Source organism: Chrysochloris asiatica, unplaced genomic scaffold (assembly GCF_000296735.1).
Source record: "Chrysochloris asiatica unplaced genomic scaffold, ChrAsi1.0 scaffold00008, whole genome shotgun sequence".
NCBI classification, from domain to species: domain Eukaryota; kingdom Metazoa; phylum Chordata; class Mammalia; order Afrosoricida; family Chrysochloridae; genus Chrysochloris; species Chrysochloris asiatica.
The window spans coordinates 314,562-330,087 of record NW_006408526.1 but is presented as its reverse complement, the minus strand read 5'-3'; the positions used below and the strand labels follow the sequence as shown (position 1 = coordinate 330,087).

At 39.4% G+C, this 15,526-nt stretch overlaps 1 protein-coding gene across 1 annotated transcript in view; it reads left to right on the top strand.

The window, feature by feature from the left end:
• Positions 1–14,117, top strand: part of MRE11A (MRE11 meiotic recombination 11 homolog A (S. cerevisiae)) — an 87,589-nt gene extending 73,472 nt beyond the window's left edge. The window contains exons 10-13 of the mRNA XM_006833938.1: positions 6,138–6,200; positions 9,237–9,456; positions 10,948–11,031; positions 14,110–14,117. Of these exons, the coding sequence (XP_006834001.1) occupies positions 6,138–6,200; positions 9,237–9,456; positions 10,948–11,031; positions 14,110–14,117 (375 nt within the window). The remainder of the gene's footprint in view (positions 1–6,137; positions 6,201–9,236; positions 9,457–10,947; positions 11,032–14,109) is intronic.
• The last annotated feature ends 1,409 nt before the right edge of the window (positions 14,118–15,526 follow it).

Genomic DNA, 15,526 nt, shown 5'->3' with positions numbered 1-15,526 from the left:
AGGATCAGTGAAAAAGAGGAAAAACAGACGGATTAACACAGTGGTAGCATCAGTGGGCTCAAGTGTAACAACAATTGTGAGTATGGCATAGGACCGGGCACTGTTTCGTTTTGCCGTGCATAAGGTGAAACCAAAGAGTCTGAATGCAGGAAGAGATAGAACTTAATAAGTGAGATGAATTCACTGAAGCTGACCATCTTTTGCTCCTAGTGCTCTGGAAGTTTCTGCCATACCATAGTTCTCATCGTCTTGGAAATACCATTTCTTTACATGAGTTTAGAAGTTCTGTAGAAGCTTGCCTTGAAATCTGGCATTCCATTTTCATTTGCCAGAAGCTTTGCTTGGTCTGGACTGAACAATAGAGACAGCTTGATTTTATTCCCTTTGATAACTAACCTATTCTTTCAAGTCATTGTCCAACTCAGGCCATTTCACTTTGACCCATGTATGTGTCTTCACAGATTCATATTCTCCAGCTCCTTTTTCTCCTTGCTCCCTTCGCAGTCAGTTCTCCAGCCTCAAACTCTCTGGCTGCTTTCTGTTTTGTTGCTTCTTTTTTCTGTTCTCACAATGACTTTCAGTTTGAAATCTGTGCATAGGACTTGGTTTTCATTCCTCACATGATCCTAAGGGTTATAAGATTGAGCTCTATAAACAGAAAATGTACACAGTGTAACTGATGACTAGTTGGTTCCAGTAAAGAGATTGCAAAATTCAAATGTGAGGTGTACAGGTAACAAGGGTCTGTTATATGCTTGTAAGCCTCTGATTAAGGTGACTTATGATCATTGGTCAAAGACATTGGCTCTGGTAAGACATAGACTATGGAATATGCAGACCTAACATAGCTTAATGCTTTCCCTGAGGATGATCTGATAAGGTGTATGCAGACAGCTGTTGAGCCAAGAGAGATCATGTACCAATTTTGCTTTGTCTACTCCTCTAAGTAAAAGTTAGAGTCTTAAGATGACTTCAATCATTATATCAATGCCAGTTGAGTTGAGAATCCCCATTGATAGCTACTGGGTGCCATTTATGCCACTTTTCATGTTGTTTGCCTGTCAAATTTATAGCATATGATTTATGGACAGGCTACAGTAGGTTTAGGTTTCTAATTGAGGACTAAAAACCAATGGGAATACAGTAATCAACTTAATAGAAACAAATGAACAGTTTTAATACTTACTTACCAATTATTGGGGTACTACCAAACTTAACCACCACTCTGTCAGTTTGTCATACTGTGGTGGCTTGTGAGTTGCTGTGATTCTGGAAGCTGTGCCACTGGTATTTTAAATACTAGCAGGGTCACACATGGTGGACAGGTTTCAGATGAGTTTCCAGAAGAAGACAGACTAGAAAGAAAGAGTGATGAACTACTTCTGAATATTTAGTCACTGAAAACTGAATGAATAGCAGAGAAAAACTGTTAGATATAGTGCCGGAAAATGAGCCCCTCAGGTTGGAAGATGGATTGGCAAAGTGGCAGCATCAATGGGCTCAAGCGTGGCAACAATTTTGAGGTTGACCCAGGATCAGGCAGTGTTTTCGTTCTCTTGTGCATAGGGTCGCTATGATTTGGTACTGACTCGATGGCACCTAACACCACCACCACCACCAAACCTAAAGCATGATTTCTTGACCATGACTTAAAACTTTGTTATACAAGTATGATCAAAAGTAACATTTTCTGACTAGTGAATGAGGGTGGAATTCACTAAAGAAATGTCATAAGACATGCAATGTATGCCAGAACTTTAAAAAACTTAATTTCATCATTTTTGCATGTTACGTGTATGCATGTTATTTACATGGGTGTGCTATTTGTGAAATGTGGGATACCTTCAGGGTTAGAGCAGGTAATCCACATGCTAAAATTCCTCACTCTTATGCCGCTAAATATGGTATGGTCATAATTTTTTTAGCATGGGTGGATTTTTTCAGTTACGTAACAGAAATAGAACATGACCATCCCCACCTATATGACATCATGACTCCTGAGAGCTGTGTGTGTGTGTGTGCGCGCGCGCGCGCGCACGCACATGCATGCACGTGTGTCTCAGAGCATGGGCTCTGGACCACACTGTTTTTGGTGGTGTTAGGTGCAGTCGAGTCAGGTCCAACTCATAGCAACCCTGTTTAGGGTTTCCCAGGAGTGGCTGGTGAGCGTATGTTTAAAATCAGAACCCTTAGTCATCCTGTGACTGTCAGGTAGCTATTCACCATCCCTGTGTCTGAGTTTCCACAGCCACTAAAAGGGGATATTAAGAGAACCTCCTTCAGAGTTGTAAGGATTGAAAGAATTAATATGTATGAACTCCTCAGCACGGCACCTGTTACATGGTGGTTGCTCAGTAAGTACTCCTGGTATTTTTATCCTTTAGTTCATTTCTTCTTTTCTGTGAAGATTTAGCACTTTTGGTATTACACACCACCATTATCAGTGAGACCCTGGTGGCACAAACCGTTAAGTGCTCAGTTACTACCAGAAACACTGGTAGTTTGAACCCACCTAGAGAAACCTCAGAAGCCTGCTTCCAGAAAGTCAGAGTCATTGAAAACACTGTGGAATGTAGTTCTACTTGGAAACACTAGGGGTTGCTGTGAGTTGACTCAGTGGCACCTGGTTTTGGTTTAAAGTACTATTGTGTACTATGTAACCTTGTAAAAAACAAAAAAATTTTTTTCCTGATGTTTAACAAACATGCTGTTATTTCTGCCAGATTAAAAAATAACAACAAAATCACTCTTAAGCCCACATTTTCTCTTAGTTATTATACATCTATTTCTTTTGTTCTCCTTTATAGCAGAATTGCTTCAAAGACTTTTCTATATTTGCTTCCCTTGATTCTTCTTGCTTTTCTCTCTCATAATCTGATCCATTCAGTCTTTTGTCTTTGTCATTCGAGGGAGGCTGCTCTTGTCCAAGTGTTCAGTGACCTTCATTTCTAAGTTCAATGTCAATTCTTATAGTACATCTAACTTGAATCATTTCTTTATTGGTTTCCAGTACTCTTCACTTCTGCAGATTTCTTCCTGCCTCACCTACTCTCACTCTGTTGTTGATTCCTCTCATGTCTTCAGCCTCTTGATTTGGGCTCTGCAGAACTCGGTCCTTGTACCTCTTCTTTAGCTACACATTTCCTATGTAATCTCGCCCTATCTCCTGGCTTCAGTATCATGTGTTCACTGATGACTACATCTAACCCAGACCTCTCCTGAACTGCTAGACATTTGCACTTGGATTTCTAGCAGACATTTTAAACTTTTAACATGTTCCACTCTAAACTTCTACTCCCTGCCCCTAAGTCACTTCTATTTCGTGGGAACCTCATTCTTTCTGTTCTTCAGGCCAAAAGCCTTAAAGCAGTTCTTGACACCTTTCTTTCCCCTATATCTATCCTAAATGTCAGGCTACAGTGAAACCTATGAAAGCTGGAACCTGTGTAAGGCAGAAAATGGACAGAAACAAACTCAGATATTTTCCACTAAAAGGAGAGACGGAAAAGTGGTAAGACTGCATTCTGTCAAAGGAAAAGCAAGGTGGTCTGTTTGAATTCCGGCACTCACAGATTTCACTGTACATAAAGAATCTGACTAACTTCTTGTCGCCTTCATCACTACCAAATGAAATAAGCCAGCGCCATCTATCCCCTCCATTATTTCTTTTCGCCTCCGGCTTCTGCGCATGTCCTTCCTCTTCCCTCATTCTAGCTTCAATTCATCTGTCAGTGAGCCAAGCATATTTCAGGTCATTCTTGCTTGTGTGTGTTTTAAAGCTATTAGACCCAATATCACGCAATTCACAAGAAAAGCTTTAAAAAAAAAAAGCTCTTATAGTTGTTACACGAGTCTTAGTCTATCTATTATTTCTCTACCTTCATATCTGTTTCATTTCCCAGAAACACCAAGCATGCTTCTGATCCTTGGTGTTTGTACATGTTCTTTCCTTTGACAAGAATGATCTTTCCCCAGTTATTTGCACGATTCATTTCCTAACATATGACTACCTTTTATTGTTGTTGTTTTTTTAAATTTTACACTCAACAATTCATACACGTTTTGTTTCATGTCATTGATTACAAGCCCCACAATGTGACATTACTGTTCTGCTTCCTTCCTGTGTTTCCTGTTGCCATTCCTCCTTCCTAATCCTTCTGAACTTTGTTTTTGGATAAATGTTATCCTTTTGCTCTCCACTTGTTCCCTTTATAAACTTGTCTATTGTATGACTTAACATTGAGCCACAGGGTTGAGTGCAGTTCCAGACTTCAAAGGTGACTAAAGGTCAGCGTCTCGTTGGGTGGATGATGTCCACCAGTCTGTATCTGACCAGTAAGCCTGGTCTCTTAAGATTTTGATTTTTATTCCACAACATTTTCTACCTCTTGAAGTCTTTGCTCACGTATTACTTTCAGAGTGAGGCCTTTCTTGATCATCCTATTAAGATGCAACCTCAGCCTGCCCTATCCCTTTTCTGCATTATTTTTCTCTGAATACTTATCACCTTCTGCAAGGATTTCACAAGTTTCAGTATTTGCCAAGGACTCAAAAGACTCCACTAACTTCAGGCTTTTATTTAAAGACGAAGGGCACACTACAGCAAGAAAAAGAATGCAGACAAGCATTGTGGGCCCAAAAGATAGTCAGCATGAGCTCCCAGAACTGTGCCGGAAGGTATCTTCTGGAAACGGTCAAGGCAGAAGTTCCCAAGGAATATTTTAGTCCTGGTATGGTGCTGTAGGATAAGCACTGGACTATTAACCTCAAGGTCCGTAGTTCAAACTCACCAGCCACTACTTGGAAACTATACAGGGTCACTGTGAGTCACAACTAACTCAACAATACTTAACAACAACAACTAGCCATAAAATCAAGCCTTACGTTCTAACTGGCTGTCCAGGTTGCAAACCATCTGCATCTGAGGTTGCCAGAGACTTCCAGTTCAACTTTGTTGTTGTTAGTTGTCAATGATTAGATTCTGACTCAGTGGTGATCCATTGTGAGAATAGAACTGCTCCATTCTAAGGCACCTCTAAGGCAAAAAATACCCAAAGCCAGTGCCAATGAGTTGATTCTGGCTCCTAGTGACCCAGTAGGACAGAGCAGAACTGCTCCATTGGGTATCCGAGACCATGAGTCTTTATGAAAAGAGACAGCCTCAGCTTTCTCTCATAAAGTGACTGATGGATTTCAGCCACCGACTGTGGGGTTAGCAGCCCAGTGCTTAGCCCACTGTTCCATCAGGGTTCCAATCACCAACTTTTCAGTTACTATCTGGGAACTTAACTGTTTGTGCCACTCAGGCTCTCAAAAGTGCTAGTGGGTAAATCTTAGACTTCTTCCTAGACAGAACCCTCCACCTCTAAGACATGTAACTGCCACTTTCTACTGACTCAACTCCATGAGGACAGTAGTGTTTTGCTATTTTGTTTACTGTTGCATTCTCAGTTCCTACAGTAGTGTTTGGCACATAGTGTGTGCTCAGTAAATATTTGTTGAATAAGTTATTTCATAAATGGCATTTGTCTCTCCAACTATATAACTACTAGAAGAGCCTTGTGAGCAGGAACCATTTAAAAAAAAAAAAAGGAACCTCTTATATCCTCACAGTCCCTGAATTATGGTCAGCAAACACTCAATATGTGACAGTTAATAAAATTGGATCTTCAAGGCCCACTATTTCAGATACTATTTTATAGGGTCTTCTACCTGTTTTGCATCCAGAAGGCCAGGAATGATAAAAAGCAATGTAATAAATATTTCAAGCTCCTTAATGAAGAGTGCATTTTATTTCAAACTGTTTTACTGAAGTATAACACTCATGGTAGACTGGTTCGTTCTTTTCTTCTCTGTTGTCCGACAGAATGTTTTTCAGTGGTATAGAACATTTTGGCAGCAGGTAATTTGATTTTGCTCATAGCCAGTATGTTTTTATTTTTTAGAGTACATTTCTGAAATTTTAATGTAAGTCAATGTGAACATTTGATTTCTACATCAGTCTCTTAGGAGCTAAAACTATATTTAAGTTTTCTTTTTAAAATGAGAAGCATATCTTAATCGATATTAGCTCATTACTTTATATTTACATAACTGGAATCAGCTACATGTTTGTGATTTATTTTGTTATAATCTAGGTGCGTTCTTTCAGAGAAAGGAGACAAAGGAATACTAATGAAGAAGATGATGAAGTTCGAGAGGTAATTTTTCTGTTGTAAATTCCTGTGTTGATATGTCAGTGTGTTGAAATAGAATAACTAGTAGACTCTATTAGATTTATTTAGAGTAGTCCTGGTGTGCTGCTGCAGAATAAGTACTAGACTGCAAGGTAGATGGTTCAAACTCAACAGCCACTCCCCGGTAACTGAATACAGGGTCACTATGAGTTGGAACCAACTTGATGACACTTAACAACACTTAGATTTACTGTGTGGGAAGATAGGAGTTAGATAAGGAAATGGGGGAGGACTAAAAACAAGAGCCCTAACTCTTCAAAATAATAAATAATTATTATTAAAGCATCTTTTCAGTATAAGATAAAACCTTATTCTACTTAGTTTATCATTTATAAAAAAACTTTCAAGTTCTTTTATAAATGGGGAAGTCCTAGTGTGGCGCTATAGGATAAGCTCTGCACCAGAAGGTCATTTAATCACAAGGTCGGTGGTTCAGACTCACCAGTCACTCCTCAGAAACCCTATACAGGGTCATTATGAGTCAAAACCATCTTGATGTCACTTAACAACAACATTCCTAACCTACAGTAGGCATCAGGTCAGCTGAGCAAAATCTTGACAATAAATCATTTATAAAACAACTTTTAAGTACTAGATTGTTGTTGTTCATAAAACACTAAGGACAATTCAAAAATAGCAAAATAATGTGTGTCAATGAAGGATAAGCACTGGACTGGACTGCTAACCACAAGGTCGGTGGTTCAAACCTACCAGCTGCTCCTTGGAAACCCTTTATAGGGTTGCTGTGAATTGAAACTGACTTGATGGCACTCAACAGCAACAACGGCTTAGTTAATACTATTTTGGGCAAAAAAAAAGAAGAAATGTAGGGTTTGGTTAGCGATTTTATGATGGCTAAAAATGATACATTTCCTTTTAGAAATGTTGAAATTAGCTTGAGCTCCCCCATCACTGCCTTTCCATTCTCTTGGTAATTTAGGAGCTTCAGGTTGTTGGTGTTAAGTGTTGTCAAGACAGTTCAGATTCATAGGGACCCTTTAAAGGGTTTCCAAGGAGTAGCTTTATAGGGTTCCCAAGGAAAATCTGGTGGGTTTGAACTGCTGACCTTGCATTTAGCAGTTCAGTGCTTATCCTGAAGCATTCTCCCTTCACCCCCCAGGACTTCATGGATTTAGGGATACAAATGTGAAAAAGGGCATTCACTGATCGTTATGTCTAGAAGCTTTAGCATGGGAGTCAGTCTTGCTGTGTTTATATGTGATCTATGTCCACAAAGGAGTCTTAGTTCAGGAGGTGAGACAGATTTGTATAAAGAAAACATTAAACCTTTTCATGACTGGAAGTTTCCCACTGTGAATTAGAACAAGTGTCCTAATTAGAACAATTGTCATTCTCAATATTTCTGAACAGTGATGAACAGTTAGTAAGTCAAAAGGCATTGAAGCACATCCCTCAGATTAACTTGACAAGTTGTACTATTTTCTTGTAACTAATAAAGGAGTTAATAGGAACCCTCTTCACCTTTCAAATGATCATTTTGGTCACAATTTAAGTACAGTCCTTGTTGTTAGTACCATCGAGTCAGTTTAGACTCATAGCGGCCCTGTATTAGGGTTTCCAAGGGTCAACTGGTGGAAGAAAAACCCCTTGTTTAAGGCGATGTGAACTCTCAATTGAGTTTCTTTTCCTCTGAATTCTTCCAAATAAATCTGTGTTCAGGAGTTGATCTGTTGATGATTGTTGTTGTTAAGTGCCATTGAGTCTATTCCGACCCATAGCAACCCTGTACAGGGTTTCCAAGGAGTGGCTGGTGAATTTGAACTGCCGACTTTGCGGTTCAAACGACTGCAGTACAGCGCATTAGCCTACAGCGCCACCCCAGGATTCCTATTGATGATTACTATGTGATAACACATCCTTTAATATCAAAGGTACTTTCAGACCTTGACATAGGGGAAAAAAATTAGTTGTTAAATTTTTTTTTCTATACTATCTCTAGAGATTGTGAGAAAGCTAAAAATCTTCCTTTTGTTTTTTAATAAAGCCTCCAAGTGTATTTTTTATTTGTTTCATTATTTCTCATTTCATACTAGCTATTTGAGGTTTTTGGACCCAATTACATAATGCCATATAACCTGGAATTTTAGGGGTTACAAAGATAACATTTTAGGTTTTTTGTTTTTTTTCCATTCCTTTGTCTTATTACAAAAGTTTGATATTTTGTGCTTAAGAGAGAAATAAAATTATCCTTCTCCAAATTATGTCCCAGTTTATTAAAATCTGTATAAATGATACAATATAACCTGTAAGAGCTAGAATTGGTGTAAGGAGGGCAGAGACCTGTCTAAGAAGGAAAATTAAAAAGCGGTGAAGCTGCACCTTGTCAAAGGTGGAAAACTTGTGAGACCTGGAACAAAAAGGCAGCCCGGTTGAGCTCCAGCTCTCAGTTAATAGCCTTTCCCTGAAAAGAATACCCAGGTGCCTACTTTTAAGTTTCACAGATTTCTTCCCTTATACGACTTAGACTATCTCCATGGAGTAAGATAGGATATTTCACAACATTAACTAAAATTATTAGCACCAGTAGTAATGAGTTTTTTGGCTTTTAAAATTTTATTCCCCACCCCCCCCACTGTGCCTCTTTATTACTTCCTTTTAGTACAGAACTAGGAGTCCTCGTGACACAGATGTTAAGTGCTACTAACTGAAAGATTGGCAGTGCATCTCTACCAAGAGGCACCGTGGAAGACAGATGTGGCAGCTTTCCTTCTGAGAAGTCAGCCATTGGAAATCCTGTGCAGCACAGATTTGATTGCTAAGCACTATGCACCCTGCACTTGTTTTCTAAGAGGGGTATTATGTCTCCTGCAGGGCTTCAACGCATAATGTGTCCCATTCTGATTAGTTCCTGCTTGACCCACATGTTAAAAATATGGGTCTGTTCTGATCTCGCTTTGCCAGCCATGTCTGAACCTAGCTGACGGCATTTCACAGCAACCACGTTACCTACTAATCCATGCTTTCTCGTTATCCTTCTAGGCTATGAGCAGGGCCAGAGCTCACCGATCTCAGTTAGAGGACTCTGCTTCCGCCTTTAGTGCTGATGACTTCATGAGTGTGGATTTGGCAGAAGACATGGCTGCAGACTCAGATGATAGCATCTCAGCAGCAACCAGCAAAGGAAGAGGCCGGGGACGAGGTCGGAGAGGAGCAAGAGGGCAGAGTTCCTCATCGAGAGGAGGGTCTCAAAGAGGAAGAGGTAAGCCACAAGTGTTAACCTTTTTGCACATATTCAGATTTGGCAGTTGAGTGGGAAATACAGAAATGCATTCCTGTTAGAATTGAGTTCTAGATTTTAATTTCTAATACAAAATCTTTTATTTTAAAATTTATTTTTATAATGCATGTTGTTGTTGTTATGTGCTGCCCAGTCAGTTCTGACTCATCACAACCCTCTATGGTGTTTCCAGTGAGAAACTGTTGAGTTTGAACTGTTGGCCTTGCAGTTCAAACCAACCTTGAAGTCCAGTGCTTTTATCCTACAGTGCCACACCAGGACTCCTTTTAATGCATAGTCAGTCTTTAATGCGTTGCTGACACATCTTTTATTTAACTATGATTGGCAACGCGCACATAGGGTTTTAATTACTTTTGTTGCTGTCAAGTTGATTCTGACTATGGCAACCCCAAGTGTGCATGATAGAACTGTGCTCTATTGGGTTTTCAAGGTTGTGACCTTTTGGAAGGCAGATCACCAGACCTTACTTCCCAAGTGCCTCTGGGTGGGTTTCAGCTTCCAGCCTTTTAATTAGTAGACCAGTGCTGAACCATTTAACAAACTTGTTTTTGAAGAATTTCACTATCTTGTTTTTCACATCGTGGTAGTGGTGGTGTGCCATGGTTTCTAATCTAACTCCTAGTGATCTTGAATAGGGTTCCCAAGGCCCTAAATCTATGGGAGCAGAAAGCCTCATCTTTGTCCCGTGGAACAGCTGGTGGGGTTGATACTATCAATCGATCCTACTAAACCATGGACCTTGTGGTTTAGTAGCCCAATACGTAACCCAGTACGCCACCAGGGCTCCTGTAGAAATGAGACATTATGAGCTGTGTAGGAAAGTGGCTAGCTAAATGGCCACTGGCAGCAGGAAGAGAACCTAAGATCCTAAAAATTATTATTTTTTTGTATTGCCATAAGTAATGAGTGCCTCCACACTTAAAAGTGGCCCTGATTAAAAAGAAAAAAAAAATTTAAACAGAAAAACTGTTCCAGAACAATTTGATTTTTAAAAATAATCACTAACGTTAATTACCACTAATGTATTTAATAGGGGTAATTGTCATTGAATAGTCCAAATAATAGAACCTAGTGACTTCCTAATGTTTTATACAAATTCATCCCTAGGGATATTTTTAAATTGTTTTCAATAAAAATAGTAAAATGGATAGTGGTTTAGTTAAAAATCTCTGAGGGGAGAAATCTTTATCTTCCACACATAATAATTTTTATTATCCCCACATATACCAGCTTTTCCCTTAGATTTTAATTGAAACAAATGTAGCCTTAAGAATTGTCTCTGAAAAATTTTTGGCTAGACTTTCAATGTTTCTTCTTCTAGATAAATTTTTGTGTTTTAATATAGCTTTATTTAAATTTCATTTTGGTGTTGCTTTACTTATTAAAAAAAGCCCAAAGCCATAGCTCTTGGTGGAATTGTATATTGATTTTGCTCATCTTTTCTGACATTAGGCACCAGCCTGGAGATTTCTACTCGAGGCAGAAGTTCAAAGGCCACTACGTCATCATCGTCTAGAAATATGTCTATTATAGATGGTGAGTACAGGCTGCCAGTGATTAGCCAGCAGTTACTGATAATTTTCCAACCTAGGAATCCCCATTACCAAACCTCATTGGTTGTGTTGCCACCGTGGTGGAATTGAAAGTCCTGTTAATATTGTAGGATAATTTATCCCATAAAAAGTCTTTGCCATTTATCAAAGGTTGTAAAAGAGGAGCATTATGAAAAAAAATTTTTTTTTTCCCCCAATAATACTAAAGGCAAATTTGACTATTATTTTCCTCTTACAGATGGGTCACTAAGTTATAAAAAAGTGAGGCACTTGATCAATTTACAAACAATGATCCATAGAGAAAAAAAACTAGCTCTTAACATACTTATGTTCTCTCTCCATGCTACCTTCCTTAATCTCTACTGTTAGTTTGGAGAACTCATGTGAACAGTATTTAAGTTAAGAGGTATGTGACTTCAGCAGCAACCCAAGTAAAAAGGATTTAGGTCAGTGAGATAAACGGTTAACATAACTGCCCAAATCTAATGAAGTGTCTTAAGCTGTATTAATAGAAACAATTTGTCTCTACCACAAGTGAGTTTCCCCTCTCTGCTGACTTGGGACATAGCATGCCAAGAATATTGTGCTCATCTTTGGAACTGTATTTCAGGAAGGATACTAACAATAGATGATCATTTAAGAGAGACATGATATAATATTAAAAAAAGTGGTTGAAGAAGCTTGGGATGTTTAACCTGGGAAGGATTCAAGTCATTAAGTTCTGTAGCTTGAAAGATGGAATCACTTCGATTTGTATAAAAGCAGGATTTCCAATCTATTTTGGATCATACATTCTGTGTAAGAATCTGAGGAAAGCTGTGTCTATCCCCAAGTTGATGCAATTTGGATGTGATTTCAAAGGCTGTAGGAACTTCCATGGAGCCTATCCAATGGAAAGGAAAGAAGGGAGATGGAGCAGGGAGGAAAGAGATGCACAGCATGGTGTTTTGTAAAGAATACATGTGAACGTTTGGGTGAAGTGTCCTTGCATCCGCAACATGTTTTTAATCAGTTCAGGGAAAAGATATTTAAAGATAGTTCTATTTACCTCTTCTTTCAACTTATTAGGTTCCTAGCTTAAGGTAGAGAGGAAATGCTTTAGGTTCCCACTTGCAAACATAAAAACAACACTAGAACGACATCTCCTACAGCACTCTACTCAGCTGCGGTTGGTAATTGATTGCAGTATCACACAGAATTCAGGCACCATACTCAGAGTTAGGGTGTTTATTGGGGGAAGTTAACAGGTTATAGTTCAGGACCAGAAACGCTCAGGGCTTAATTTAAGTTCTTCCAGTCAGGACAAGCTCTTCTCAGCTGTACCCGTAGGCAAACTTCTCTCTGCCTGGCCAATGTTACAAAACTCTTTTTAGCGCTATTGATAAATGCCCACAGAACACACCACTACTACACCTTAAACCTTAACCCAAAGGCACTTGGCTCTAGTTCTGTGGGTCAGCAAACCTGTTCCCCTAATTCAGCATCCCATTCTGCAAGCAAGCCTCCTGCCCAGGGTCCCTCAGCTCTGCTTGCACCATGTCTCATCCTCTGACTCTTGGTTCTGCTGCTGCTCTTTCTTTGCCACTCTGCCAGGGTCACAGTATTCTTTCCCTAGATTGAGGAGCTTCAATGCGCAGGGATCCTGAGATCCAAAGAGCATGCTGGTTCTTCTTAGATGGTAATGAAATCCCCCATCTGCTTCTAAGATAGCTTATTTTATACCCAACAGGATGGCAGAATTGACCAACCACAATTAGCTTGTTAACAATCTTCACAAATGTATCATATAATCCAGCAACATCACCCCCACCTTCTCTTATCTAGACCCACCCATCAGGAAGGAGTCATTTGGTGGGAGTACAAGGAGTGTGGCTAGAAGAGACGTTAAATAATTCACTACATTGCACTGCCCTAGGGAGGCCCTGGACTATGGTGACTCTGCCCCTCACTACAGAACTGGCAAAGCTCTTCTTAGAATAGCTGTCCACATCAACAAGTGTTCTCTGATTAAAGAACTCTGTTTACCAACATTCTAGCTTGGCTTCAGATTTAGAGTGATTGCCTGCTATGTTATCAGTTCTTCAGTGCTCTTGAGAATTTGTTCTTTTTAATGTTTGATGTAGCAGTTCAGGTTGTTTTTAGCAGAAGTATTTTTCTGAATAACTTATCCTATAATGAACAAAAACAGATTAAATCCTTAATTTCTTGGGTTTTTTTTTAAACTTATGTGTGACTAGGACTCTAAGTCACATAAGGTTTTTATGAGCATTTCTTTACCTTTTAACATTGTTGTTGTGAAGTGCCGTTGAGTTGGTTCTGACCCATAGCGACCCTGTATATGGTTTCCAAGGAGCAGCTGCTGAGCTTGAATTGCCGACCTTGTAGTTGAAATGGCTTTGCAGTCTGACGCATTAACCCACAGCGCCACAGCAGGACTCCTTCTAACATTAGCTCCTTACAAAATCACTGTGCCAGTGGCATTTTTTTTCCTTTAAATTTTATTTGTTGTTATTGAGAATGTACAAAGCAAAACATACGCCAGTTCAGGTTTCCATGTGTACAGTTTCATGACATTAATTACATTCTGTAAGTGGAACCATTCTCACCTTCCTTTATGGAGTTGTTCTTCCTTCATCAACTAACTGCCCCGTAAGGATCCTGTCTGCTCTTTTGAATTGCTCTTGTCACTTTGATCTCATGTAGACAGTTCTTAAAAGAGCATAATGCTCAAGGCAGAACTTTTTGACTACTTACGCAGAGCTGCTTGTTTCAAGAAGACTGCAAGGGATATTTTTAGTCTAAGGCTTAAAGGTGATCTCAGGGCAATAGTTTCAGGAGTCCGTCCATTCTTCATGGCTCTAGAAAGTCCAGAGTGCATGAAATGTTCCAATTCTGTTACATATTTCTCCCCTTTTGATCAGGGTTTTTCTATGGAACCTTTATCAAAATGTTCAGTAATGGTTGCCTGGCACTATCTAGTTCTTTCTGGTCTCATGGTAAAGGAGGCAGTTGTTTAAGGAGAGCCCTATTCCTACCTCTCCTTCTTCCTCTCTTGCTTCAGGTGAATAGAGAACAATTATGCCAATGAGATTTTCAAAGAAAATTCTTAACGACTACTGCTATGCTACTTGTGTGAAACAGAGGTATTGCTTGTGTAGAGAGGCACGAGACCAGTTACTGTGCTTTTCACAAGTTGGCTTGCCTGATCACCTTTGTAAGTGGTAGTGTTCTTCTGTGTAAAGAGGTGACGTAAGTAGACCACCTCTGAAAAAAGGCTTGGTGGTGTACTTTTGAAAAATCAACCACTGGAAATGCCGCGAAGCCCAGTTGTACTAAAACACACAGCAGTTTATCAGAAGTCAGAGTAGACTTAATGGCACCTGGAAAGAAAAAAACCAACCAAATCCGTGTGAAACTTTAGGTTTCAGGCCAAAATTTGATTGTGACACCTTTTTGTAGCGTAGACTTGTGGTTAAGAACTGGAACACTGGACTCAGACCTGGCTTAGTATGCCAGCTCTTCACCTGCAAGCACTGAGAGAAAAGGATGTGCGTCATTGTGGTTGTGTGACACAGCCTGACCCCTAGTGGACGTGTGAGAATGACTGAATATCAAATATGTATAGATTGTGTAGCATAAAGGTGAAGAATGTGGTTGGTTCTAAAGTGTGGTTCTTGGTTTTCATTCTGACACCTTGGTTTACTAGCTGTGGGTCTTCTAGCAGTATACTTAAGCTTTCTGTCTCTAAGCATCAATGTCCTTCTCTGTAAGATAGGGAATGATTGCACCTACCTCACTTGAGTTATACTGGAGGTGAATGAAAAATTGCACATGAAGTACTTGACATAGTGTCTACATATTAAGTTAAACTCTACGTATAAGTATAAACTTAGTTCCTATTGTTAAGCTGTGCATTCATGCACCAGACTGCAAAGTCGTTTTGAACCACCAGCCTTCTTCAAACCAACCTCTCGGTCCAGTGCTTATTCTCCAGTTCCACAACAGGACTCCCTGTAGCTCATCAGCCCAATGCAATATGATGTTTGATGTCTTGGTTAAAGTTTCCATGAGGGTTGCTATTGGATCCAAATAAAAGTGAAATCCTTGACAACCTCAGTCAAAAAAAAAAGGATTTTTGTTTCCTTTACACTGAATTGTGATCCATACTGAAAGCTGTATTTGATCTTTATCAGTAAGTACTTAAAGTCCTCTTCACTGACAGCAGGCAGTGTTATGTTATCTGCATATCGCAGGTTGCTAATGAGCCTTTCCTCAGTCCTGAGTCCACATTTTTCATACAGTTCAGTATCTCAGATTATTTGCTCAGCATGCAGATTGAATAAATTTAGTGAAAGGATGCAATCCTTAGGTACCTTTTTTTTTTTAAATGTTTTATTGTGAATTATGTGATAGTTTACATGGGAGAACATTAGCTTTACATTCATCCTGTCTTATCGTTTCACTGCCATGATTACAAT